At 58.0% G+C, this 27,997-nt stretch overlaps 2 protein-coding genes across 13 annotated transcripts; one reads left to right on the plus strand and one right to left on the minus strand.

Moving 5' to 3' along the window:
- Positions 1–625: 625 nt before the first annotated feature.
- Positions 626–5,681, minus strand: LOC118151606 (uncharacterized). The gene is made up of 3 exons (XM_078365950.1): positions 3,081–5,681; positions 1,879–1,971; positions 626–1,657 (listed from the first exon to the last, which is right to left on the minus strand). The coding sequence occupies exon 1, from the start codon at positions 5,449–5,451 to the stop codon at positions 4,279–4,281; it is 1,173 nt and encodes a 390-aa protein (XP_078222076.1). The 5' UTR covers positions 5,452–5,681; the 3' UTR covers positions 626–1,657; positions 1,879–1,971; positions 3,081–4,278.
- On the plus strand, positions 5,669–27,994 carry CLPTM1L (CLPTM1 like). 12 transcript variants are annotated; one of them, XM_054252348.2, is made up of 17 exons: positions 6,102–6,480; positions 6,670–6,770; positions 8,852–9,041; positions 11,193–11,341; positions 12,140–12,218; positions 14,760–14,877; positions 15,509–15,603; positions 17,084–17,168; positions 18,612–18,715; positions 19,710–19,775; positions 20,681–20,731; positions 21,631–21,713; positions 22,367–22,401; positions 23,375–23,472; positions 24,010–24,054; positions 25,228–25,343; positions 27,390–27,994. In XM_054252348.2, the coding sequence occupies exons 1-17, from the start codon at positions 6,319–6,321 to the stop codon at positions 27,469–27,471; spliced, it is 1,659 nt and encodes a 552-aa protein (XP_054108323.1). In that variant the 5' UTR covers positions 6,102–6,318; the 3' UTR covers positions 27,472–27,994. The 12 variants fall into 12 exon arrangements, with proteins under 12 accessions (XP_078222073.1, XP_054108320.1, XP_054108318.1 ...); XM_054252350.2 differs by having other exon boundaries at positions 23,417–23,472; XM_054252349.2 differs by having other exon boundaries at positions 11,196–11,341.
- Positions 27,995–27,997: the final 3 nt, after the last annotated feature.

Raw genomic sequence — 27,997 nt, forward strand, 5'->3', positions numbered from 1 at the left:
AGACCAATTCATTGTGACCAAAAATGGGGACATCCTACTGGCCATCAGCATCCGGTGGTCAGCCCCACTGTGGTGCATTCACGCCAAGGAATGCCGCTTGGCAATGAAAAGGAACCAATGTTATGTGCAACACTGATGAGTTTCACAAACACTGCGCCAAGTAAAAGCCAGATACAAAAACACTGAATGATTCCATCCATGTACATTTCTAGAACGGAGGAATCTGCAATGACAGAAGACAGTTTGGCTGCCAAGGGGCAAGAAGGAGATGTCAGGATCTGACTCTGACCCAGGCTGTGTTCAGTGGCACAATCATGGCTCACTGCAGCGTCAACCTCCCAGGCTCAAGCAATCCTCCCACCTCGGCGTCCCAAGTAGCTGGGACCACAGCCGGGCACCACCACGCCCAGATAATTTCTTCTATTTTTGTAGAGATGGGGCCTCACTATGTTGCTCAGGCTGGTCTTGAACTCCTGGGCTCAAGTAATCCTTCCACCTCGACCACCCAAAGTGCTGGGATGACAGGCATGAGCCATCACGTAATGCAAATGTTCTATATGTCTGTTGTAACATACAGACATATAGGCGAAGGGTTTGCATGGGTGAAGACATTTGTCAAAATTCATAGAATTGCACAGTTGGAATGTGTTTTCTTTATATAAATTATTCATCAGAAAATGAAAAGGGAAAAAAGGCTAGGGGTAACAACAAAAATACCCTTTTAGATGAATATAAAATAATCCTTAAAGAACCATCATTTCCTTATCCTTGGCAAGCATTCCCTCAGGGGGAGCTGCTGTTCTTTCTGCCCCTCTGATGTCAGCGCCTGTTCCTGGGAGCCCAGACCCACAGCATTGTCAGCCTAAGCAGGAAGCAGAGAGGCTCTCTAGAATAGATGTTAGCTTGGGAACATAGCACTGCAGGGGAACACGCATGCCACAGTAAACCACGTGCCTGTTCAGGGAGGTCAGGCCAGACAAAGGCCCTTAAAGGAAACACGACCATGATCACAATGATCATCCTTGGCTACAAACATCAATAACCACAGTGACTCCAGTCTGAGCTTGGACAGGCAGGTGCCGGGCGGTTGTCCTTGCAGAAATATTTTTTGTGTGCGGGTGCGAGGGCCTTTGTGCCGGCTTGTAGTTTTTGCAGTCCTTTCTGGTATCTGGCATGTGAGCTTGAGTGTCCTCTCTTCAAGGCCTTCCCCACCACTCTGTCAGGCCTTTCTTAGCATCAGTGACTCCATTTTGATTCCGACAACTTTCACAGCACATATTCAGAGCAGCTGCCAGGTGTTCATCCAGAAGTGGCTGTGAGCGGCTCCTGCGATCATAGTAAGAGTCCATTCTGCACAAATGAAGGAAAGACAGGCCCTTGCGGAAAGGCTGGGCAGGGCGAGCCCCACACGAGCAGGGCAGGAGAGGGGCCGCCACCCCTCCAGAAATGTCAGGTGATCATCGGCTGATGCTCAAGCGTCTAAAATAATAATTGGTTGCAGCTGGCGCCAGGGAAAGGCAGGCTCCCAACAGATAGAAAACACCTGAAGCTGGAGACGAGCCGCTTCCTGGTAAGATCTCAGGAGTTGGTGAGGTCAGGCACTACGAGGCGAAGTGGCAAAGTACAGCCCGTATGACCTTCCTGTAGGAACACAGGACTGTAGGTAAGGGAAGACTGCCTCAGGAGAGCGCCACACAGCTCCAGGAAGCACACTGGACGCAGCCCTCCCACGTGCGGGCAGGCCACTGCGCATGCGGACAACCCACCCCAAGGGAAGAATCCAGGAGAAGGGACGCAACACCCCAGAAGCACGCCGACATGTAAACCCCAAGTCAAAGGTCCAAACCGTGCATCTGGCCCTCTTCTAAGTGTACTTACATCCTTTCGTTCCGGCTCCAAACTTTCACTCCGGCAATGAAACTTGCCTCAGTCTCTCACTCTGCCTTCTGCCCCTTGGATGAATTATTTCCTCTGAGAAGGCAAAAACCGAGTTGCTGCAGACTCATACGGAGACAGAGTTCTGGACTCCCTGCGGCCCTGGAGAGTAGCAGCCTCCCCTCTTCCTCTAGGAGCTCCCCCCGCCCGCCCCTGCACTAGGAAATGGCAGCAGGCACTTGACTCATTACAGTCCATGCCATCAACACCTGCGTGTGCATGAGCCCCAGGCTCACCTAGGAATGAGGTGTGGCCTCCCTGTGGCATGAAGGGTCAGCCTTCGGGGAACCCTAAGCAGATGACCACATTCAGCTGGCAAGATTCTCAAACACCAGACCACATGCCAGCACTGGAAGGGCTGCTCGTGCATATTGTGGCACTTACCAATAACTTTTCAATGAGGGAAAAGTGTTCTTGGCTGGGCTAGAGTCCTGCAGGCGCTGTGTCCTTGCAAGAGGAGAGCCAGCAGCAGGGCACAGCGGTCACGCCTTGGGCCTAGAAGTCCCTGCCCCTGACCTGCTAGCAAGCTGGCCGCTCTGCCGCAGAACCCCTCTGCTTTGCCTCCAGGAAAAGGCCTTATTATCTGGGAACTCCCAAAGGCACACATTGCAGGACGCCCAGCTTTGCCTGAGGACTTGTTCCTGCTTGCCTATAAATATCTGCACCTGAGACAGAATTTAATCTGGATCAAAACTCAGTCTGAGACTTGCTTTCCTAGAACTACAACCCGTGGGGCAGGCAGTGTGGGCAGAGACAGTCCCACCCCACCCTGCAGAGGCTCGACTGGTGTAGGGCAGGGCAGGACACAGCATCTGTGGAATGAGACCAAATGTGGGTTTGCGACCTTCATCCATAAATCCTGCAGGTGTTAGAATGTGCATTAGAGAGAGAAGCCCAAAGCATTAATGAATACAGACAGGCAGGAGATCCAACACCTTCCTCCCCAGGAAAGCCTGGGCCCCAGGTCCCTGAGCTGAGCTGAGCTGAGCCTGGGCCTGGGGGCGGGCTCCACTCTGAGGCCCCCTCAGCCCTTGCAGCAGGGTGTGTCCACACTCAGACACCCTACTCTGTTCTTCCATTTCCCTCCCAAGGTTGCACAGGCAGCTGTGGCCCGTAGGGAGAGGTGTGGTTTGGGGGTGCCATACCTGTTTCCTTCATGTCTGACCACTGCCGAGTACCTCACAAAGCAGCCAAATCTCTTGGAGCCTCCATTTCCCCAGTCATCCTGAGTGGCCATTGGAGTCCCCAATGAATAAGAACAGCAAGGCCCAGCTCTTCATATATGCATTCTGGCATGTTGTGGGCACTCCAAGTATTAACGGGCTCCTTGCGAGAGGGCCCTCAAATGATGGAATTGAAAAAGTCATTTTAAAACATTGATAAATTCTCTAATCACAGACATGGGGTTCGATTCCCCCACGCCTAGAAAGAAAGCCTTAGCCTCAGAGATATAGTAACTTTGGCTCTCCACGGGAGTGAGGCCAACAAGGCCAGCAGAACAGGGTCAAGCGCTCCTGTTGCCCAAGCAGCCACAGCCGCCTGGCCGTCACTCATCCAGCTGTGCAGTGGCAGAGGGGGTGCTGTGTGGGGACAGGGGAGGAGAGGCCTGCAAGACCCAGGCCAGCTAAGCCTGGGGAGACGGAAGTAGCCACCACACTGTGGAGTGTTGGGGGGACACGGGAGTTTAAGGAGTTCTGCTGGGTGCTGCATGGGGCCCTCCTGGGGTGCTTTCTCACGGGATTTCTGCAACGATTCACAATCTTTCCAGGGACTTTCCTTCAAGTGCTGTCACATGCTGGCGTGGCACGCCAGCAGCCCAGCCTCAGGAGCTCAGAGTCTGAAGGCGACAGATGCACGTGTCCCTTTCAAGTGGCCTCTCAACAGACCCGGGGGACAGCCACATGTGTGTAAATGTTTTCTGCCACCGCAGAACCTCTCATCTGTTCGGGTGGAGAGGCCCTTCCTGTCCCTGTGATCTCTCCCAAGATGGCGACTGTCCTGCACCACTGGCCACCCTTCCGTCGGCCACTGTGGATGACACTAGGGGTGGACACTGACTGAGGAGGCACCAATGTGGTTCCAGCTCCTAGAGCAGACCAGGAGCCTGACAGGAAATGAGCCATCTCAGGAACACAGAGATGGGGGGAGGGACGGAGGGAGGGAGGGAGGGAGGGGGACATGAAGCCACACCTCAGAGTCCTGGATTACAGTACCTTCCCGAGGCCTGGCTAGGTAGTGGCCTTTGGGTGCCATGAGATGCCCACCTGGGATAGACTGCCAGTCCCCTGATGTTTGACAGCTGGAGGTGGAATGTGCCTCCCGCAGACCACAGGACTACAGCCTTCATTCACACGCCGCACAGACTGTGGCAGGACGAGCACCCGCTGCCGGTGTGGGATGCCCGGCCTTGCAGGAGCCCCCAGGAGTGGCTGGAGGGCAGGGCATGATGCCTCTTGGGCCACTTTGCAAAGGGCTCACGAGCCTGCTGAAGAGCATGGATTTGATCAGGGTAACAGGGGTCGGCAGAGGGTGTTCCAAGGACAGGTTTGCCAAGAAGCGAGAAGAGCCTGGCGGGGAAGGATGGAGGCACTGGGTGTAGTCAGGCACCGTTGTAATTTCTGCGGTGAGAAGACTCTGTGGGGCGGGAAGACTCTGCGGGGCGGCCTGAGGGCGAGAGGGGCGAAAACAGAAACCCACGCTCCGAAGCTCCTGGCCCAGCTGCCAGGGTTTGGTGGCCCAGGACCAGCCTGCACGCAGCCTCGGGTGCCCGCTCCGGGCCCTGTCCCACGTGCGAGTCAGGCCTCTGAGTTCTTCCCGGGCCCTGTCCCACGTGCGAGTCAGGCCTCTGAGTTCTTCCCGGGCCCTGTCCCACGTGGGAGCCAGGCCTCTGAGTTCTTCCCGGGCCCTGTCCCACGTGGGAGCCAGGCCTCTGAGTTCTTCCCGGGCCCTGTCCCACGTGCGAGTCAGGCCTCTGAGTTCTTCCCGGGCCCTGTCCCACGTGGGAGCCAGGCCTCTGAGTTCTTCCCGGGCCCTGTCCCACGTGCGAGTCAGGCCTCTGAGTTCTTCCCGGGCCCTGTCCCACGTGCGAGTCAGGCCTCTGAGTTCTTCCCGGGCCCTGTCCCACGTGCGAGTCAGGCCTCTGAGTTCTTCCCGGGCCCTGTCCCACGTGCGAGTCAGGCCTCTGAGTTCTTCCCGGGCCCTGTCCCACGTGCGAGTCAGGCCTCTGAGTTCTTCCCGGGCCCTGTCCCACGTGGGAGCCAGGCCTCTGAGTTCTTCCCGGGCCCTGTCCCACGTGCGAGTCAGGCCTCTGAGTTCTTCCCGGGCCCTGTCCCACGTGCGAGTCAGGCCTCTGAGTTCTTCCCGGGCCCTGTCCCACGTGCGAGTCAGGCCTCTGAGTTCTTCCCGGGCCCTGTCCCACGTGGGAGCCAGGCCTCTGAGTTCTTCCCGGGCCCGCGCCCCGATGCAGTTGTCCGCGCTCTGAAAACCCTGAGCCATCGGTCGGGTCTTCAGCAGCATCTGCTCGTGCTGGGAACGTCCGACGGCGTTTCTGACTGTGGCGCACGCGTGGCAGGCACAGAAAAGGGACGCCTTCCAGAGAACCGCCCAAAGGGCAGGCGCTGCACGTGGCGTCGGGGAGGTCGCCGGCCCGTCCAGAGCCGCCCAGTGACCCTCCCGCGCCCTCCGGGGGCCTCTGCGGACGTCGCCGCGCTGGGCACGCGCGGTTTCGCGGGAAGCCGGGGGGCAGGTTCAAGGCTGGGAATTGAATTTTTTCTTCAGAAGCGCCTGTGCCCACCCCGGGTTTCTCTGGGGAAAAACACGAGATTAGTGCACTTCGCGTTTCTCTTCTTTAGATTTCACAACTACAGGCTGCAGGCCCAGGGCCGGAACTCCCGCCTCGCCTTCCCCCAGGCTCCACACGCGTCGTCGGGCTGGGGGCGGCGCCCCGGGGACCCCGCGGTGCTAGAGTTCCCGGCGTCCCCCGAACGCCCTCCGCGACCCCCACAGAGGAGCGCCTGAGCCGCCGCGGGGCACGCCGGGAGGGCGGCGCAGGCGGGTAATGACACTCGGGCGCCATATCCTGGACGCGCGTGCGCGGCGGCGGCCGAGACTCTGCTTCCCAGGGAGCCGCGCGGCGCGTCTACTTCCGGCGGGAGGCGGGGCCCGGAAGCGGCGCGCGGGGCCGGCGAATCCCGCGGCGCCAGGTCGGAGCGGGGCCGGAGTATGCGGGGCGGCCGGCGGTCAGCGGCGCGCGGCGCAGTCGTTTCCCCGCGGAGGTGGCGGCGGCGCGCGGCGGCTGTCCTGTGAGCGGCAGGAACGGCAGGCTGCGCGCGGGGCGGGCGGCCGAGAGGCGGGTGGGCCGGGGGCGTCGGGTACGGGGCGGCCATGTGGAGCGGCCGCAGCTCCTTCACCAGCCTGGTGGTGGGCGTGTTCGTGGTCTACGTGGTGCACACCTGCTGGGTCATGTACGGCATCGTCTACACCCGCCCGTGCTCCGGCGACGCCAACTGCATCCAGCCCTACCTGGCGCGGCGGCCCAAGCTGCAGGTGAGGGGCCGGGGGCGGGCGGCTTGGGGCGGGGGCCTCTCCTCCAAGCCGGGGCCGCCGCCGTCCCGTCCCCGCCAGTCGAGATGGAACCCCTCCTGGTCCGCAGCGGCCAGGTCTTCCGCCCCCGGCTGGCCGTGGGGTACCGGTGCGTCCTGCAGGGCCCAGCTGACGGCGCCCCCTCCTCTGCAGCTGAGCGTGTACACCACGACGCGGTCCCAGCTGGGTGCCGAGGACAACATCGACCTGGCCCTGAACGTGGAGGACTTCGATGTGGAGTCCAAATTCGAGAGGTATGAGCGAAGGACAGAGTGCCGAGAAGGGGAGAAGACCACTCGTGTTTAGAGTGCCGAGGAGTCGCTTTCCGTGCACAGCGTGTCACCTCGGAGAACTGGGAAGCGGTCGCACGTTTAACCCGAGGACTGTTCTCCTGGAAGGGGCGGGTGACGAAGTGTGGTTTGGGAAGCAGCTCTCGGCAGAGCCCGAGGCCGTGGGACGTGCTGCGGCCGAGACTCCAGAGGAGCAGGGGCCCCGCCCGGCGACCCGGTGCGGAGCAGGCAGCTCGTGCAGTTTCACTGCCTGGGACAGCTTGTCTTTTCCTGGTGGGAGTAGTCCGCTTAAGTTACTTGTGCAGGAAAAGGGATGAGGATGGAGGAAGCAATTTTGTAGAAAATCGTAGTTAAGTGACGTGTGACAGACATTAGAATAGATCAGTGTCCAAATATGTAGCGTTAACTTTAAAAGTACATCTAACGTATGGTTTTTTTAATTGCATAAGTATAATTTTAAGTATGATTTGCTTCTCACAGCTCTACCATTTCCCTTCTTCATTGCCTGGGAGGTGTCTGAGGAGAGAATCGGGAAAGTCTGAGCCGCATGCTGGACTCAGTGCCCTCTAGGTGGCCAGTCACTGTGGGTACCTGGAGGCGGTGCCCTGGGGAGGCAGCAGTGCAGCACTGGCAAGCTGGGTTCTGCCAGCCTCTTTGCCACTTACTGCCCTCTCTGCCTCGGTGAAATGGAGGCTGGATGTGCTGGCTTGGGCACCTGTCAGTCGTGACTGCCAACACCTTTCAGAAATGCCCAGGTTACACTTGCATTGGCTTTAATTTCCCAAACACGAATGCTGCCTCTTCCGTGCTGGGCCCTGTACCAGTTACCAAGGACAGCTAGTGAGTTTACCATTTCCCCTGGCACAGTGCCAGCCTGGAGGAAGGGGGAGAATGAATGCTCTGACACGGCACCCCCTCAGCGTCGCCACGTAAACATTCTCTGCAGGACTTGGGCACACAGCCCTGCCACCTGCCCCACCTGAAGAGACACTTAGATGTCCTGGTGGAGACGTACTGTCTTTCCTGGGTAGTGTGAATCCCTAGATCCCTTTGCGTTTTTCATTAGAACTTTGGCAGTATGATTTTTAAGGAGAGGCCGGGCACTCATGCCAGCAGTTTGGGAGGCCAAGGCGGGAGGATCACTTGAGCCCAGCAGTTTGAGACCAGCCTCGGCAATGTGACAAAACCCCATCTCTACAACAGTTTTAAAAGTTAGCCGGACGTGGTGGCATGCACACTGGTCCCAGCTAATCGGGAGACTGAGATGGGAGGTCACGAGCTTGGGAGGTTGAGGATGCAGTGAGCTATGATTGCACCCCTGCACTTCAGCCTGGGTGACAGCGAGACCTCATCTCAAAAAAAAGCTTTTTAAAGAGGGAGAGGAACTAATGTAATTACCCATAAATAGGTGGAATGCCTGGTTCTTCCATGGGACTGTAGTGTGGACATTGGGCCCTGGCGTGAAGGTAAAGAGGCGCCTGGTCTGAGGCCTACAGTGGTAGCAGCTCACTGGGCCTTTCCTCAGCTCGCCCTGGATGCCAGCACAGGGCAGACAGGCTTCAAAGTCAGTCCTTTGTGGTTGATAATCCTTTTATCTTTAAAAATGCAACACCCAGAAAAACTATCCACATGAAATTTCCCAGACTTCAGTAGTAGACCGAAGCACATGGGCGCTTGCGGCTGCCTGCCCTTCGCTTCTCTGGCTTTTGAGTTGTATTATTCGGTGTGTGTGGTCAACTGGTATCCTGGCAAGGCCCAGATGCTGCTTTTGGCCGCTTCAGCCCTGTGGCCTCAGGCAGGTCATTGACCTTTCAGCCTCCCGAGATGGAGTCAGGAAGTGTGGGCCCTCCTGCTTTCAGTTGTAGATACCCACACTCAGGACACACACACCCAGGACTCATAAAACCCCAGGCAGGTGGGTTTCATTTTTAGTATTTCTGAGCTAAAATTAGTTGATTGAAACAGCTTTATAAAGATAATTGAATAGTCTCTAGACACAGAATGTAATATGGATGCAGTGGAAAGGATTGTTCGTTCTGTTTCAGGACAGTTAATGTTTCTGTACCAAAGAAGACAAGAAATAACGGGACGCTGTATGCCTACATCTTCCTCCATCACGCTGGGATCCTGCCATGGCACGATGGGAAGCAGGTGCACCTCGTCAGTCCTCTGACCACCTACATGGTCCCCAAGCCGGAAGAAATCAACCTGCTCACTGGGGCATCTGATGCACAGGTGAGGCTCTTCATGGATTACTGAGAGAACGAACAGGCTTTGCCTCCGTGTCAGAATTGACGTGTCTTTCTCCACACAGGCAGGCGATGTCCAGGGCTCCAGTGACTTTGTGGGGAGCAAAGCCTTTGGGATGTCACTGACATGCTTTTTTGACTTTCGACTGAATCATATCCATGAGTTCGCAGACAAGTTTGATCTAAAATTAGGGACAGATGACGTGATACTGGCATTCTTTATGCAGAGTCCCTCAAGGGTGGGCCCTCTCAGTCTCTGGGGGTACCTGCCTCCTCCTGGTGGGATGGGGCGTTGGTCCCACAGAGCGGGCCTGCAGCTTCTCACCGGGAGCTCTGGGAATGAGCTGAGCTCATTCTGCATTATGTGTAGGACTGGGCACTTCCTAGATTTTATTCTAAGAATATAACTCAAGATTATGGAAAGAGTAGCGGTACAAGGTATAGTTTGTACATCTGTAGAAAGGCGTGTGTACAAAGAAAAACTGGAAGTCACTTAAGTGATCATTAACACGGGCCAAGGATAAAGCAAGGGAATTCTGATGCCCACCTCTGTTGAGTGGAAGGTGAGGTAAGTTACCGAACAAGACCAGAGCCTGTAATCCCAGCACTCTGGGAGGCCGAGGCGGGGGGTCACCTGATGGCAGGAGTTTGAGAACAGCCTGGCCCACATGGTGGACCCCCATCTCTACTAAAGATATAGAAATTAGCTGGGTGTGGTGGTGGGTGCCTGTTACCCACCTACTCAGGAGGCCAAGGCAGGAGAATCACTTGCACCCGTGAGGCGGAGGTTGTGGTCAGCTGAGATGGCACAGCTGCATTCCAGCCTGGGTGGCAGAGCAGGACTCCACCTCAGAAAAAAAAAAAATTACAAAACAAAGATGGCAGCTTTCCAGGAAGAGGCTGTGAAATTATTCTAGAGTTCAGTGTCTCAGGGTTGACGGGGTTTTGGAAGCTGCCAACACCTGCTCCTACCTCTCGGTGCATGTCTGTGTCTTGTGGGGAACATCCCTCACCTGCCACCCTCCATGTCACCTTCACCTGGGGCTGGCCTCCCTCCTCACCAGCATCCTGAAGAGTGGGTGGGGTAGTGGGTATGGAGCATGCAGCACAGGGAGCCTCCCTTACAGGTGGCAAATGTAAGGAGGTGTGAAAACCCTTTCTTTTTTTGAGATGGAGTCTTGCCCTGTCACCCAGGCTGGAGTGCAATGGTGCGATCTCACCTCACTGCAACCGCCACCTCCTGGGTTCAAGCGATTCTCCTGCCTCAGCCTCAGTAGCTGGGATTACAGGCGTGTGCCACCACACCCGGCTGATTTTTGTATTTTTAGTAGAGATAGGGTTTCCCCATGTTGGTCAGGCTGGTCTCAAACTCCTGACCTCATGATCCACCTGCCTCGGCCTCCCAAAGTACTGACATTACAGGCATGAGCCACCATGCTCATCCTGAAAACCCATTTTTAATGTAAATTATTGCTAAACTGTATCTTTTGGTGGGAAATGGGTAGGGCGATAGTGTGTCCAGGGGTGTCAGGTCTGAAATGAGCTCAGATTCCCTGTCAGCGGGTGCCCTTCTCCGTTTGACTTCATTGAAGAGCTATGCGCAGTCCTCGGTGTGTCTCCATTAGGGCAACCCAACGTGCCGACCCCTTCGGGCTCCTTACAGCTGCAAGGCTGTGTTAGCCTTGGATTTGTACAGTCTTCTACCAGGGTCACGGGGCTCTTGCCCCTCTCAGCTTCCGAGAAGTGGGCCCACATAGTTTGAGAATCTCAAAAAAGAAATTGGTAAACCCGTGACCACGTACTGCAAAGCAGCACTCCTGGGCTTCCATGGAGATAAGGATGGGGGTGTTTGGTGAGAGTCTGGGGGAGTTGGCAGCTGTGGGGCCGCAGTGCCCTCCGCTGGACTCCTTCCCCAGTCATGCCTGTCTGCGTGGCTGCCCTGTTCATAGGTTGTGGTGCTGACCACCTGCTGTCCTGGGCATGGTTTGCCCGTCTGTGTGGCTGTTGCTGTGCACCTGTCCCAGGCACCTGTTGTGCCCGTCTGCATGGCAGTGTTGTTCACAGGTTAGGGTGCTGACCATCTGCTGTTTGAGCACGATATTCTGTCCAAGCATTGGCCTCTGTTTTCCTCACTTAGCAGCAGATCGAGGCGGAGAAGAAGCCAGCGAGCGCCCTGGATGAGCCGGTGTCCCACTGGAGACCGCGGCTAGCGCTGAACGTGATGGCGGACAACTTTGTCTTCGACGGGTCCTCCCTGCCTGCCGACGTGCATCGGTACATGAAGATGTAAGTGCGGCCCCAGAGCTAGAGCGCCAGGAGAGGTCACTGGAACCCTGGCTGGCCAGAACCTGCCAGCAGGTCACTGTGTCCTGGAGCCCCTCTGTGGCAAGGCACTGGCTGCCTTGGGCCCCCCAGCTCCTCCCACTTCCTGGTTGAGGTTGTGCTGTTAGCGCAGGGTTGGAAGGGAGAAGAAAGGAGTTCAGGCTGCAGCATCCTGCCCGTTGCTCCTGACTTCGAAGGCTTCCACGGAGAGAAAATGGAAGGTGCTGACGGGAATGTGTTGCTTTGCTCCCCTTGTGATTGTTTAACTTGGCTGGTTTAGATTCACATGAAAGTTAATCTTTAGATCTTTAGTATCACTTCCCATCAGTTGAATATGATTACTGGAATTCACATGTTTGGCTGACTGAGCTCACCCCATCTCCCACGTGTTGGGGAGCCCCCCACTCTTGAGCTGCAGGTCCACCTCCCGGGTAGCTGCGGGTGACTCGTCCCTCCAGGCGTAGTGGCCATGTACTGGGACTGCTCCGTGTCAGTGCGCAGAGGGCCCTGGGCTCAGCTGTGCAGCTGTGTCCCTGGAGTTCCCCCACTCCTCCCACCTATGCCCATCACTTCACGGGGAGTGGGTCTCACAAGCCTGCATGCCTTGTCAGGCTCTCTGCCTCCTTTTGGGAAGGCTGTGCCCAGGGGTCACTGTGACTGAGAAGCTGTTGAGGGTACTTCCGGGGGTACTTCTCTGGGGTAAATGTGGTGTCTGGATGTGTTGATGCATCAGAAGGTGAGAAAGTTGTGCTTTAATCCCAGGATCCAGCTCGGGAAGACCGTGCATTACCTCCCCATCCTGTTTATCGACCAGCTCAGCAACCGCGTCAAGGACTTGATGGTGAGCGATGCCTCTGCCCACTGGTAGTGCAGCTGGCAAGACACTGACCCCAAGACTGGCCGCATCACCCCAGCATCCTTATGGACAGGGCCATCGCTGACACTTGGCGTGGAGCTTTTGCCTGTGCTGGGAAGCACTGCCTTCAGGCACGCGAGGGCTGTGACGGGGGCCTGGGGGTGCGCCGGCTTTGCTGTTAGCTGGCTACGGGGTCCTCCTGAGCCTCTGGATCCTCACTGGTGAGACCTGAAAGTTTGTTTATTTGGCACTTAGAGGGCGGGCGCCTGAGTGCCGTATGAGACGGTGTCTGCGTGTGAGCTCCTGGTGTGCTGTGTAGTTTAACTCAGAAAGTGTCCCGAGCAAACTCCTGCTTTCCTGCCAGGGCTGGTCCTGCACAGGGGGCCAGAGGAGTGGGTGACAGCCCTGCCTGGGAGCTGCAGCTCCTGGGGTGGCCCCTGGCAAGGCAGAGAGACCTATTTGGAAGAGAAGTGGCTGCCCTCTGGGCTCCGGCGCCCCATGGTTACAGGAGTGACAGTGCCAGTTCTCCCAGGGTTGCTTTGAGGGTAGAGGAAGTGTGGCCAACATGTGACCTTTAATAAAAGCAGTTAGTATTTAAAGTCCCTTACTCCGCATGAGGCACTGCGCTAAGCACTTTGTGAATGTTCCTGTAATCGTGGTGCTGGGAGCTGTGGCATTGTTTCACGGGTGAGGTCATAGTGCTCAGAGGTGAATGCTCAGCCTGGACCCTACAGGACTCGCCACCCTGCCCCGCCTCCCTGCAGGCCATCACTGCCACTCCGGGGCGCCCACTAGGAGCCAGGCCACGTGTTCTTCCACTTAGAGCTTTGAGTAGCTCTGAGGCGGGCCCTTTTTCTGTTTTTGCTGAGGAAACAGGCCTGGGGAGGGCAGGGAGCTTGCTGGGGTGTGCAGCTGGGACACGGGGGAGCGGGTACCTGGCCACTTGGATCTGCCCAGGCCCTGCTGCCTCCTGATGACTGTGGCTCTCGGAACAGTCCCTCTATCTGGCTGTCCCTCAGACCCCTCTCAGTTCCTAACATACTGCCTCCTTCACTTCAGCAGGCCCTGACCACTGCTATACAACCTGCAGGCTGGGGGCCAGGCAGGCAGCAGCCAGTGAGCAGGTCTGGTGGCTCCAGCCTCTCCCTGAGCAGTTTCTCTCTTGGCCCCTACAGTTCTAGCGCCTTGCTCTGTTTGCTGGAGTTTGCTGAGGTGCAGCTTACAAACCTCAGGACATAGCAGGTTTTGCTAAAACACACCATAGGGAGCTTTGGAAGCTGCGGCACCTGCTGGTGGTGGCTGCTTGTGAGGCCTCGTGCCGCTGACTCCTTGCAGTCATTCAGGAAACAGTGGACAGGGACCGGCAGCTGCAGAAGGCTGTCCTGTGTGTCTGCAGATCGGGGCAGCTCTGCAGCGCACCTGTGCCAGTGGTGGCCTATGTTCCAGTGGTCAGGGAGGCATGTCGGCAGCAGCTTTCCCTTGAATCACAGTCGCATGTGTCACTGTTGCTTTTTCTCACTTGGGGCCAGTTTTGAGGGGTGCTGTCTTGAGACATGAAGCAGGCAGCTGGATGCAGCAGGCACAGGAAGTGGGTGCCTTCTGTGGCTGGACCCAGCAATGCCAGACAAAGCCTCGGGCAGTGGCATCCCTCAGACACTTGGCAGCTCGAGGGGCTCTTGGAGGCCACTGTCCACGTGCACTGATGCCGCTTGGCTGTGTAGGGTGCCCTGACAGCTGGCAGCTGCTCTCCGAACAGCCTGGCACCTGCTGGTTGTGGCTCTGACTCCACCACTCCCTTGACCCCAGCAGTGCGTGCTGGGATGGGTCAGGACCTGAGGCAGGGCAGGTGGATCAGAGCACAGCCCTCGCCGGATGTCCCAGCATGTGGAGGGAGAGTGGTTATTGCCTCTTGCTGTAGGGCGTGGGCTTGCCCTCATGAAGCCCCTCCTTACCCTCCTGCCTTGGCACCCTGGGACCTGGCCCACAGCCTGTGTGCATAAGGCCCTGGTGGGCTGCAGGACTAAGCTCATGGTTCTGAGGCCCACACGTCAACTCCACCGCCTGTGTTGGTTCTGCGTTCCAGAAGCTTTCTTTTATCCCATGGCTACCCCCTGCACCGTGCGTTAGGTCCTGAAGGCACTTTGCACATGTGCTGCAGGGGTTGTTCGTGTCCCATGGTCTCTGGTTCCTGGGACAGGCCGGGGCTCTGTAGGCCGTGCTCGGCATTGTATGCTGTCCCACGGATTTCTAGCACCACCCCCTGGGGCGCCAGGACTTGTGCCACTTAGAAATTGAAGGGGCATGCACAGCAGAACATACCGGGGCCTGGGTCACATGGTGACAGAAGGAGGGACCCAGGGATGCTTGCTGGTCCTGGTCATGGCTGACCTGGGGCCGCCCAGGGATGGGAACGGGGATAGCAGGGTTGGCCAGGGCTGCCTTGTGGCTGGCTGCAGGGGAATGAGGGGACAGGCCTGAGACTGGCTCAGTCGCATGCTGGTCCTCAGTGTGGCTCTCTTCCCGCAGGTCATAAACCGCTCCACCACCGAGCTGCCCCTCACCGTGTCCTACGATAAGGTCTCGCTGGGGCGGCTGCGCTTCTGGATCCACATGCAGGACGCCGTATACTCCCTGCAGCAGTTTGGTGCGTGCCCCGTGGCCAGCGCCTGGATGAGGCTGCCCTGGGGCCCCTCAGGTGTCCAAGTCCTGACACAGGCCGGGACCTCCGTGCCTCCGGGTGCAAATCCTTGCAGAGACATTGAACTGGAGGTTCCTCAGTGCCCACCTCATTCCTTTCCTTGGAAATGGCCTGCTTGACTGTTTGGAACTTGGCTTTATTAAGAACATAATGTGTGAAATGCCGTGATTTTGGTCAGATGAACCCTAACTGCTGGCAAGATTTAATTTTCTTTTTTTTGAGATGGAGTCTCCCTCTGTTGCCCAGGCTGGAGTGCAGTGGCATGATCTTGGCTCACTGTAACCTCCGCCTCCCAGGTTCAGGCGATTCTCATGCCTCAGTCTCTCCAGTAGCTAGTATTACAGGTATTTGCCATCAGTCCTGGCTGAGTTGTATTTCTGGTAGAGACGTTCGCCATGTTGGCCAGGCTGTCCCAAACTCCTGACTTTAAGGCACCCGCCTCAGACTCCCAAAGTGCTGGGATATCAGGCATGAACCACTGCGTCCAGCCTACATTTTTATATTGAAAACTGTATTTGTCATGTTAGGTAGGATTGGCACGGCCTGTTTTACATTCTATGTTCTTTTCCCTTGGCAGGGTTTTCAGAGAAAGATGCCGATGAGGTGAAAGGAATTTTTGTAGATACCAACTTGTACTTCCTGGCGCTGACCTTCTTTGTGGCAGCATTCCATGTGAGTCGTCTGCCGGGAGTAGTGGGCGTGGGCTCTGGGGAGGCTCCCTGGGCCCTGGGCCTCCCGTAGGGCCTCTGGACCTGGGGTTTGTGTCCAGCCCTGTGGCCCTCAAGCATCCTCTCCCGTCACTCAGCAGCCAACACACCTGACACTTGGCAGCCACTGTCCCAGTGGACGGTTTCTCCCAGTTCTGAAAAGGGGGTCCCATAGAGCTCCATCCACAGCCTTGGGGACTTGGTCTGTGCTGGCTTTGGGGGCAGTTTTGGAAAGCGGATCCAGAGCACTCTAAGCAGTGTACACACCAGTGAGATGAATAGGCACAGGTGTCTCCCTCTCCCTGCCCAGGCCCTGGCCCCGGCCCCACACACACCCATGTAGAGCTGGGCAGCCTCCCGCAGAAAGCAGCTTTCTTGTATTTTAAACTTAAAAAGTCAGTCCTGTGTGTGTACAGTAGTGTCCCTTATCCTCAGGCGATATATTCAAAGACCGTCAGTGGATGCCTGAAACCAAAACCTGAAGACTGGTTTATCCTGCATTTATAAGTTAATATGTTCATGGTGCTCATGATAAAGTTTAACATTAAGTCAGGCACAGTGCGAGGTTAATGATAACTGGTAACAGACAGGTATGACAGTGTACTGTAGTAAAGTGACATGGGTGTGGCCTCACCCTCGGAATGTCTCATCACACTGCTCCGTGGGCACCTGAAGCCACGCCAGACAGCAAACCACAGGGGCAGCCAGGCTGCTGTGCTCCTGTGTGTGTCATGGAGTTGAGCTGCTGGAGGAGTGCCGTCTTGTGGCTGTTAGGCTGGCTTGTGGTGAGGCTGGAAGGGGAGGAGCCACCCAGGGGTGCTATCAGCACCAGTTCTGAATGCCTGGGAATTTGGCTCCCAGAGAAGCTAAAACTTCCCAAAGGCATGCTGGAGAATTAAATGATTTCTATAAAAGGTTATTGTGTGTAAGGAGCTCGTGCATGTTTGGGTTTTTTAAGACTCTTTTCTGAGACAGTTCTCACTATGTTGCCCAGGCTGGTCTCAAACCCCTGGGCTCCAGCCTTGGCCTTACCATAGCTGGGACCACAGGCATGGGCCACCACCTGCAGCCACCCTGCGTTTTTAGCACGGTTGAGAGGCGAGGCTGCCCTGCGTAGCCACATCCTGAGAGCAGGGTCGGGGCACCCCACTGGCCCCACGCTCTGGCGGAATCCAGCGCCTCCACTTCCGGTGGGCTTTCCAGCAGTTCCAGTTGAAGATGTGTTTATTTCACAAGTACCCCTGCGAAGCCCACCTTGGCATTCTAGGTTCTGACGTGGCAGGCGGGCGTGTAGAGGTGTGGGTCCTGAGTGTGGGCATCTGTCCTGATGTGTCCTGAAGCTGGGCACACCTGCAGTCTCACGGTCACACATGAGACCTCTGTGTCTCTCACAGGAGATAGAAACAGCTAGAGATGCGAGTTGCTGTTGTGTCTGTTCTCTTTAGCTTCTCTTCGATTTCTTGGCCTTTAAAAACGACATCAGTTTCTGGAAGAAAAAGAAGAGCATGATTGGCATGTCCACCAAGGCAGGTAGGCGCCCCACGCGTGGCCCTGCTCAGGCACACTCTGCCCTGGGGGAGCTCACTGGAGCGAGCCTGCGGTTGATGGCTGTCCACCTCGCTGCCGGCTCAGACACAGCCCCTGGAGCACGTGCTTGGCTCTTGAGAAGCCTCTGGGGCATGGTAAAACCCAGGGAGCCTTGCTACAGTGGTGTGACCTTGGCCTTGCCATAGCTGGGACCACAGGCGTGGGCCACCATGCCCAGCCTCCCCTGCTTAGCACAGTTGAGAGGCGAGGCTGCCCTGTGTAGCCACAGCCTGAGAGCAGGGTAGGGGTGCCCAGCTGCCTCGCTCAGGGCCTGGCTGTGAATTCTGTGGCATGCATGGGGTCTGGGTCTGGGCCTGGGCTATGGAGAGAGATGCATGGACCTGTCAGGCCTTCCCGGCTGCTCATGCCTGCTGAGGTGGGGCTGCAGCCTCGTATCCCCTGCCTCCGTTCCCTCACCCCATCCTCCCACCGGCTTTCCTTCTCCATCCAGAACAGGCCTGGGTGTGGGGGTCTTGCCGCGTGACAGTGTGCCTGGCAGTGATGGGCAGTGTGCAACTGTTAGGGCAGGTGGTCAGGGACCCCTGAGGCCAGGCAGGAGGCCTGCCAAGATCTGGGACTAGCGTTCCTCGCCAAGGGTGCCTGCCATGGTGGGGGGGGGGACCCGAGTGGGGAGAGAGGGGTCCTCCTGACCTTGCAGAGGTGGGGGTTGCCACTGCGGGGTTGGGGGCAGTGTCAGGACGGGTGAGGGGTGACAGGTGTGAGAACGAGCAGTGGGTGTGTCCTGTTGGTTAGGAGTGAGGAGTGTTTGGCTCCACTGTCAGGCCCAGATGGGTTTTCTCACCTAGGAAAGATGCCCAAGCAGGTGGTCCTGGGTGCTCCGGGGCCCTGCTGTCTCCTAACCCTCGTGCCTTTCCAGGCGTTCTAAGCTGGGGTGTCCCAACAGACAGTGGCTGTGGCCATGACCACCATTTGTCGTGTGGCTCCCTGGCATCTGCTTCCCCTCCTGCCCTGGGGGCGCTCGGGGGGAGGGATGTGTGAATGAGGTGGGGTGGGTTCTTGAGGCACAGCTGCGGAGGAACAAAGTACAGGCTTGAGAAGCTGCATGAGTATCGCAGAACTGGCATAAAACTGGACCGGAAGCAAAGCTGTGGGGCCCCGTCATCCGACCTCAGCCCACGCTCCACGTTCATTTGCAAGTGTGGCTCAGATGCGTGCTTGTGGAGCTGGCGTGGGGCAGCCTTCAAGACACTGTCCTGGCTGCTGAATGGTCCACTGTCCTTAAACGGGATGACATGGTCTGGGAGTACCTGAAGCTGCTTGAGTGTGGAGGGTTGGGAGGGGGGCGGGGATATGTATGCGTGTGACTTGGGGGGCACAGGCGGGGTCTGCTTTGCACCCCCCCAAGCCCGACTGTCCTGTCCCCAGTGCTCTGGCGCTGCTTCAGCACTGTGGTCATCTTCCTGTTCCTGCTGGATGAGCAGACGAGCCTGCTGGTGCTGGTCCCGGCCGGCATCGGAGCCGCCATCGAGGTGAGTCCCGGCCGATGCCCCTCAGCACACGCAGGAAAGGCTCTGATCTGCGGAAGCCTGCAGGCTTGTTCCCTGTGGTCTGTGTTCTGGAAGCTGTGGGACGGCAGGCAGCAGCCTAAGGGCTTTGAACAAGTGGAGAGCAGGGAAGTGGGCATTCTGAGGGAATCCGGTCACGAGGCCCCGCCACCAAGGAAAGTGTTTTCACACGCTTGAGAAATCCCACCATGTGCGAAGCAGAGACGTGAATTGGGGCCTTGAGAGGCTGCTGCCTTGGCTGATGTCTGAGCATGGTGGCCAGGTGGGCAGTGACGGAAGTCACCTAGTGCCCTGGTTCCAGCCTGGTTGGTTGGAAGCTCAAAAAAGCTAGCCAAAAGGGAGCCTCGTTGGGCAGGGCCAACTTGGGAGCAAAACCTTGAGCAGGGTGATGGCCTTCAGAGTGAGAAGCCCCAGACTCTGCCTAGCTCCTCCCTCAGCTTCTGTGCCACCCGGGGGGAGCCAGAGTCCGAGGGCCCACAGCTGATGGCCCATCCGTGGGTGGGGGCCTGTGTGGCCATATTCCTGTTGAGGAGGAGCTGGATTAAATGGCGCTGGGGCACCACAGGCAGAGGGTCCTCCATAGGCATGCGTCACAATGCTGAGCCCATCTCAGGCACTAGTCCTGAGCTTTGTGAGTGATACCGGCCAAGGACACGACAGGCTCCAGGGCTGCCCGAGTACCAGGCAGGAGGAGGTGGGGGCTGACTTGGGTGCAGGTGCGTGGCTTAGAGAACCGCACTTGTGTGCTGCTTTTGTCGCCTGCCGGGTAGTGGCTGTGGAGCCCACCTGATCAGGTACACCTGCCGGGCGTGGATTAGAGGCCCAGGTCCAGCCTGAGCTGTGGGCGGGCAGGAAGAGGCGGTGGGCGGCGGGTCCTGTCCGTTACTGTCTGGGTCATTCGTTCTGGGTCTCCTGGCCTTGGAATACTAAAGGAGCAATTTCCCGACTTCCCCCTCAGCTGTGGAAAGTCAAAAAGGCATTGAAGATGACTGTTGTTTGGAGAGGCCTGAGGCCCAAGTTTCAGGTAGGAGCCCTCTGAAGATTCTGTGGTTTTCCCAGGCACAGAGTAGGGTGCCGTCAGCGGATGACTCCCTGCGGCCTCTGTCCGGGGAGCCTCTGAGGTGGACGCTGCACCGCCTTTCCAGTCTCAGCCGCTCTGTTCACCTGAGGATTCCCCCACCCTGTACCTACTTCTGACCCTCTTCAGTGCAGACGGCCAGCACTTCCGGGCCTGAGACGGCCTCTGGGAGAAAGGATGCTGCTGGCCAGTGCGGATGCTTCGGTTTGGTACCTTGCCTAGAGGGCACTCCCGAGGCTGGTGCTGACTGGGGTCAGTACAGGCCCGACGATCCCCAGTGAGCAAGCCTCTGCCCTGAGCTGGTGGCTGCCCCAGTGCCCAGCACTGATAAGGCCCCCAGGCAGGTGAGGGCTGGGCAGAGCCGGAGTTGAGACTCCACCCCCACAGATGGACCTTGATTGCAGCAGGCCCCCAGCAGTCACAGCCCCGCTTTTCTGTGCTGTGGGCAGAGGGAGGGCAGAAAGCCCAGCAGATGGGGCACAGCCACTGTGTTCCTCCCGGCTGGCTGGTTCAGAGCAGGGTCAGGTGTGCCTGTGCACTCTGTGACGTTCTCACTGAAGCGGCAGCACTGAAAACGGAGCTGCCACTCGAGGAACATGGATGAGGCCACGCTGCCCCACTTGTGTGGCTTGTGGGACCCAGGGCCAGGGCGAGGCGGGAAGGGTCCCTGCAGATCCCTTTCCTCGGGTCTCTCCTCGCCTGGTCAGGACTGGAGCGCCATCTGGGTGGCTCTAAAGACCAGAGCCTGGGTCAGCTCTGCAGCCGTGTGCGGGGCTCCTTAGTCACAGCTCAGCTGTGCTCAGATACCTTTCCTGAGTCTGCTGACGTCACTGTGTTTCATCTCACAACAGTTCGGCACTTACAGTGAGTCTGAGAGGAAGACTGAGGAGTATGATACTCAGGTAAGTCCGTGCAATTCGCGGCACGTGCATGCCAGGCAAATACAGCGCCCTCGGAGACGGGGCTTATACTGTCGGTGCTCACAGCGAGTCTCCGTGGAGTGCGGGGCAGCCCACCCTGAGCAGGGATCCGGAGAGCGAACACGTAAAAGCCACGTTTCTTACTGGGAAGGGCATGGCTCCCAGAGACTCATTCCCCGGCCCTTGCGGGCACAGCCTACAGCAGGACATTTTCATCCTTTGTGAGTCACGTTCGCCAGGCAGCTGGCACAGGCCGTGGTGTCTGCTGTGATTGCTGGGAACCACTTGCTGTCAGCAAGCCCATAACAGCCGCAGAAGCACAGTGGCCTGGGTGGGGTGCTGGCCCTGAGCTGACAGGGGTCCTGGAGCCCCAGCCTCTGCTGCCCAGCGCAGGGTGTCACCTTTCCCCATTGCTGTTGGGGGAGCTGGAAGTCGCGGTTTGATTTAATAGAACGTTTCTGCACAGGAATGAGTTGAGTTTGGTTGAATGTCCACCAGTTTCTATCAAACATGTATTGAGCTCTAAGGCTGAAATCAGAATACACAGAGCTAGTGATGCAACTGCATGACTTAGAAGGCGGTTTTTCTGGATCTTTCTATTCTGTGTATTGGTCTGTTGTGGGCCGGTTGTTTTTGACCAGGCAGAATCGATCCGTTACTGTGAGCTAGCGCCTGGAGTACACCTGGGCTGTGGCGTGTGTGGTGCCTCTTGGGGCTGTGGCGCATGCCCAGTGCCCTGCATGCCGCCCCTGCCCAGCAGCCCTGCCACCCCAAGTGCTGTCGCCTGTACTGTCTGTCCCCGTCGTAGTGAGTTCCGTGCAGTGCGTTTACAGAGACTTGGCGTTTGGGACCCTAACTGGAAGCCGCTTTGTTCCCTGCAGGCCATGAAATACTTGTCCTACCTGCTGTACCCTCTCTGCATCGGGGGTGCTGTCTATTCACTCCTGAACATCAAGTATAAGAGGTAGGAGGCTGCACACAGTACACCTGCTGTGCCTTCCCCCCGAGAAATCCACCTGGATGACTGAGAGCACCAATCCGGAGGGCCAGCGTGGGGCCAGGGCACTTGGACTAGCGCCTGGGAGGGGGCCCGGCCCCTGCCACCACATATGGTGGGCCCTGGGCCTCAGTGTCCTCCCCACTAAGGTGTAGTTGACGAGAGGCTAACTCTGGCCACCAGGCTTCATGGGAGGCTCCGCCCTGAGTTGAGAGGTGTCCCAGAGCCCCTGGACTCTGTTGCCCGATTGGGGTGCTGGCCCTGAGTTCCTGAGTTGAGCAGGGTCTCGGAGCCCCCAGCCTCTGTTGCCCAGGTGGGGTTGTTGGCCCTAAGCTGAGAGAGTCCCAGAGCCCTCTGCCTCTGGTTTCCCAGGTTGGGGGCTGGCCCTGAGCTGAGAGGGTCCTGGAGCCCCCGGCCTCTGCTGCCCGGGCGGGGGTGTTCTGCGCTGTCCCCAGCCTGAGACCCAGGCTCCGCCCTGCTGCCCAGCTGCCTTGAGAGCACCTGGGTGTTTTTAGAGGATTTTTAATGAAGGAGTTATTTTTAGTCAATTTAATACAGATTCTAAGCTATGCGAGAAATGGGACTTTTCAAAGTTACAACTCGATTTTTTTCCATTTCAGCTGGTACTCCTGGTTAATCAACAGCTTTGTCAACGGTGAGTTCTTGTGCTTCCCTGCTTCAGTCGCTCTGTTTACAGCAGGCGCCAACTTAATTGTTCTTGCATTGAACCCAGTGTGGCAGACACCCCTGTGATTTGAGGCTGATCCCTCCCCACCCCGGGGGTTTAGGCACCTCTGCAGTGCCCAGGGCTCCCCCAAGGCTGTGAGCAGATAAAGCCCTGTGTGGCTTCAGAACACTGACTGGTTCTGAGAAACAGGTCCTTGTACAGCGGTGGGAGTGCTCTTAGGCCCAGATGCTGCAGCCAGTCCACGCCAGCCCGTGTGGTGCAGCCACCCTGACACACGTGGTCCATCTCGGATCAAAACATCGTCGTGTGGTGCGGGACTGTTGTGTTTTCTTCATGAAAACAAACTCAAGCATTAAAACACCACCATCCGCATCCAGTTCCTTAGAACAAGTGGAAGCACCAGGCCCCGGTGCACGGCTAGCCCCTCCTGCACATGCGCTGTGGAGACCCCCATGGGGCCCTGGGAGGCCACATGTCCTGGGAGACCCGCCCACCTGCCCCCACCTGCCCCAGGTGGCACTTTCAGCTGCATGGCTGCTGTGTGCCTCCCCTGCCCCACCAGACCAGCCCTGATTGCAGCTTTGTGGTCTCTCTGGGAAGTGGTCTCATGAGCATTAAGGGCGAGGGCCTGTCTGCTGCAGAGCAGGTGGGTCCCAGACTGCCATCCTCCTGGGTGAGAGTCCCACATTTGACCCCTGAGGTGAGAGCTTGCGGGTCAGGAGGCCATGTCCTCACAGCACCAGGGTGCTCCAGTGCCCACACTCACTGGACCCCATGGACAGTAGTTACACCAATTAGTAAATAAAAGAGCTTTGCTCTCCAAAGTGGTCGTAGACTCTTGATAAACTTCCCAGCCAGAGAGCTGCTTCACAACGCTAGGAACTCTGAAGTTGTCTGGCTAGTAGGCCTTTTCTCTGCCCATTCTCCGTGGACGTGGCAGCCCGGCCCTCCACGCCCGTGAGTGCAGTCTGTCTTTCCGCAGGGGTCTATGCCTTTGGCTTCCTCTTCATGCTGCCCCAGCTCTTTGTGAACTACAAGGTAAGGCGGCGCGTGCTGCCCGCGGCCCCTTCTCCCATGCTGCCCACAGCCCGTGGCCCCTTCTCCCATGCTGCCCACAGCCCGCGGCCCCTTCTCCCGTGCTGCCCACGGCCCCTTCTCCCGTGCTGCCCTCGGCCTCTTCTCCCGTACTGCCCACAGCCCGTGCCCCTTCTCCCATGCTGCCCGCGGCCCCTTCTCCCACGCTACCCACAGCCCGTGGCCCCTCCTCCCGTGCTGCCCGCGGCCCCTTCTCCCGTGCTGCCCGTGGCCTCTTCTCCCGTGCTGCCTGCGCCCCTTCTCCCGTGCTGCCCACAGCCCGTGCCCCTTCTCCCATGCTGCCCGCGGCCCCTTCTCCCACGCTACCCACAGCCCATGGCCCCTTCTCCCGTGCTGCCCACAGCCCGCGCCCCTTCTCCCGTGCTGCCCGCGGCCCCTTCTCCCGTGCTGCCCGCGGCCCCTTCTCCCGTGCTGCCCACAGCCCGCGCCCCTTCTCCCGTGCTGCCCGCAGCTGACCTGTGCCTGTCTCTCCTGTTTCAGTTGAAGTCGGTGGCACATCTGCCCTGGAAGGCCTTCACCTACAAAGTGAGTGCAACAGCTGTTGAGGAGTCCCTTCTCCTCACTGAGCAGAGCATGAGCAAGGGCATCTTCCAGCCCACAATATTGCAGGGGGCCGCCTCTGCCCAGAGTGCCTCTGCAGCCATTCCTGGCACTGAAAAATATTGAGGAGGCTCCTTTAAAAACAGTGAGGAGCCGTAGAATAACTTCAGATCTGAAGGGCTGGGTTCTCTCACTTGGGGTCACAGATTGGGTTTTCTTTTTAGTTATGTTTCTTCTTAGCAAGTGTGTCAAGACAGACCTGTGGCCCAGTGACCGGTGCCTGGGGACAGTGGATTCAGGCCTCCCAGGCAGGACTGAAGTCCCATGGGTCGTGGCCATTCCCTGCCGCAGAGCCGTGGAGGCCCCTTTGGCTCCGTGGGATTAGAAGTGCTTAGTGTTGCGGGCAGAGCTCAGTTAATGCGATGGGATTCTGACTTTTCTGAAGTCAGTTACAGGCTCCAGAGGAAAGGGCAGTGCCCAGGCAGTCAGGCAGCTCTGCCCTTGGCTCTGGTTTCAGGCCCTTCTCTTTGGGTTCCCCGATGCGGGCGCCTGGGCAGAGCCTACGGGCGTCGGGTGCCCATGGCTGGGGGAAGCCCACGAGGGAGCAAAGGGCCTCTTCAGTTGCTGGTTTTCTGCTCTTTTTGGGAGGAGTTTCAGTTAGAATCATCTGCCAAAAGCTGTTTGCTTGGTTAGGTCACCAGAAACAATAGGGTTCCATCCCCAACAACTGGGTTCTCCCTCCCTCCCCCGTCTGGCCTCCATCCCCAGCAGCTGGACTCTCCCTCCCTCCCCCGTCTGGCCTCCATCCCCAGCAGCTGGACTCTCCCTCCCTCCCCTGTCTGGCCCTCCATCCCCAGCAGCTGGGCTCTCCCCCCCTCCCCCGTCTGGCCCTCCATCCCCAGCAGCTGGGCTCTCCTTCCCTCCCCCCATCTGGCCTCCATTCCCGGCAGCTGGGCTCTCCCCGCCTTCCCGTCTGGCCTCCATCCCCAGCAGCTGGGCTCTCCCTCCCTCCCCCCGTCTGGCCTCCATCCCCAGCAGCTGGGCTCTCCCTCCCTCCCCCGTCTGGCCTCTATCCCCAGCAGCTGGACTCTCCCTCCCTCCCCCATCTGGCCCTCCATCCCCAGCAGCTGGGCTCTCCCTCCCCCATGTGGCCTGCAGGCTTTCAACACCTTCATCGACGACGTGTTTGCCTTCATCATCACCATGCCCACGTCTCACCGGCTGGCCTGCTTCCGGGACGACGTGGTGTTTCTGGTCTACCTGTACCAGCGGTGGTGAGTGCCCTGGGCTCCTGGGCCGTCTTGGGTGCGTGGCCCTGCTGCTGAATGGACGGCACCTGTTCTTGCATTTGGGGAGAAAGATGATTTGCAGGTGGTGGTTTTTTCTGTGTTGCCTGAACTTGGGCTCCAATTGCCCATGATGCAACGCGGCAAGAAACTTCCCGCTGTCTCCTCGCTGTGCTTTAGAAATGCGAGTTTCTAAATGCGAGTGTGAATTACTGATTAGCCACAGAAGCAGGTTTCTCTCCATAAGCTGTTTACCTGTTCACTGCCATTGCTGTCGAGCAGAACAGAAACCGTGGCATGGCTTAACTAACTCATGCCTGCTGCTAGCCTCGAAGTGTCCAGCTGGCTGTCCTGGGGCCCACGTCTCCAGCGTCAGGAACAGGCTCTGGGCCACTCCTGGGCTGTGTCCTTGCAGGGCAGAGCATCACTGGAGACCTTGCTCACACCCCTTAAACCAGCCACCAGGGCCTCTGAAGACTGAATTGTGTGGACCTCCCAGCTTGACCTTCAGGTTGAAGGCTGACAGCTATGCAGAGGCTCAGGCCCTGCCCTGGGCCTCCCACTTCCCCTCCAGGGCTGACATCTGACCTCTCTGTCAGCAGAAGCTGCCTCCAGCTCTGTGCCTTGCTGGTGGTGGGCGCCAGGGATCTGTCTCTTGGACAGGGCTCACCTTGGGCAAGGGTGTATGCCCACCCCTGCAGGCACTGCCCTCACCTCCAGTCCCGGCCCAGGGTATCGTTCGGGAGTGGAAGGAGTGGGTGTCAACCCCTTGGCTGTGCCCTTTCTCTGGCCCTCGAGGTTCCCTCTTCCATCTCCCCACACCAGGAGGCCACCACTGACCCACCGTGGCCGTGGCACTTCCCTGTGTCCTTCCCAGGCCATGGCCCCCTTGGCCTGGGGCCGTCCTAGTGCAGGAAGCGGATGCTTTTCCCCCAGGCTGTCCTGGCCAGTCTTGCCTAGGTCTGGGGTGCCGTCCCTTGGGGAGCACAGGACTCCCTATTTCCACATGCGGCCTCACGTGGCTCATAACCCCTGTCCCAGCCAGCATGAGGCTGGCATTGTTGTGTTTTAACCCCTTGTCCAGGTGCGGTTGGCACAGCCACACGGTGGTGCGTGGCGGGCCCCCTTGCCTAGCTCTCCAGGCCTGGTGGCTGGCTGCCAACTCACTCACCCCCCACCCACCTCTTGCTACCTCGTGGGAGCCCAGGCCTGTGTCTCAGCAGGAAGGGCTGTTTCCCCATCAGCAACACTCGGGGGGGCGTGGCTCTGGTCCCCCGTTCACCCTCTCAGATCCCCTAGGTTGTCCGAGCCATGGAGCCCTGGACGCTGCTGCACCTGGTGTGCTTGTCACTCTTTGGGGTACTGTCTCAACCAGAGCCCTTCAGGCGGCTCCCAGATCCTCACAGAGGGCCCAGGGTGTGCCTGAAACTGTGCCACACTCAGGCTCTGTGTTTCAGGCTCCAGGCCTGCAAACAGTGTTTGGCCAGGGCCATGGGGCCCTTTGTGGGCAGCAGGTCTGTTTTGAAGTGGAAACCTTGTACTTGCACTGTTCGTGGCTGTGCAGAGCTGCCTGGCTGTGCCGTTCACACCACAGCTGCTTTGTCCATAAGCCGGGGGCATATTGGCAAGGCCTCTGGGCCTCTCGGGATCAGCCGCTGTGCCCTGCCAAGCATTCGTAGCTGATGAGACAGTTCCCGAGCGTGGCTGTTCCAGTTCTGATCACTGGGGTCTTCGTGGCTGCACAGTTCGCAGAAGGCAGCCAGTGTAGCCTCCAGGTTGCCCTTCAGCCAGGCTTCCCTTTCCGTGAGAGCAGGGCGCTGGCCTGGCCAGGCGGAACAAAACACAACTCAGAAATCCATCCTCAGCCTGTCGGCAGTAAAAATTCTGCAGATTTGACTTGAGTTGATTTGCTCGCTGTGGCAGCTTACTGGAAAATGAGTCCAGAGTGCCGAGTCTTCCTCTCAGGGTATAGTCAGCTCCCGAGGTGGGGTCGGGTGGGGTGTCCTGCTGATTTGCTCATGGGTGTCATTGCAGGCTTTATCCTGTGGATAAACGCAGAGTCAATGAGTTTGGGGAGTCCTATGAGGAGGCCACGCGGACACCCCACGCGGACTGAAGGCCGCCCACCCTTGGGGCAAGTGCACCTTGAATTGTCAGTGAGTGTTTTTGGAAGCACCTGGCGGAATTCCTAGACATTGCGTCTTCTGTGTTGCCAAAATCCCTTTGGACGTTGCTCAGACCCCTCCCAAGTTCCCTTCACATCGTCAGATTTGGAGCTGGATTCGCTTATGATGCCCCCACCCCCCCCGCCACGTGTGAACGGACATCTGTCTCGGTCACCAAGCTGGGCGCTGCCAGTCACCCTGAGCTATGGTGGCTCCTGGCACGTGAGTGTCCAGTGGGGGTCAGCCATGTCCTCACGCTGGCAGGCGCGGGAGCCCTCACAGGCAGGGGGGCTGTCGGATTTCCATTTCAGGTGGTTTTTAAGTGCTCCTTATGTGACTTTCAGACACGTATGGAATTCATTCCGTGTGGACTCTGGGATCAAAGGCTCTTTCCTCTTTTGTTTGAGAGTTGATTGTTTTAAAGCTTAATGTATGTATGTTTCTATTTTAAAATAAATTTTTCTGGCTGTGGCATTT

This window comes from Callithrix jacchus, chromosome 2, assembly GCF_049354715.1.
Source record: "Callithrix jacchus isolate 240 chromosome 2, calJac240_pri, whole genome shotgun sequence".
NCBI classification, from domain to species: domain Eukaryota; kingdom Metazoa; phylum Chordata; class Mammalia; order Primates; family Cebidae; genus Callithrix; species Callithrix jacchus.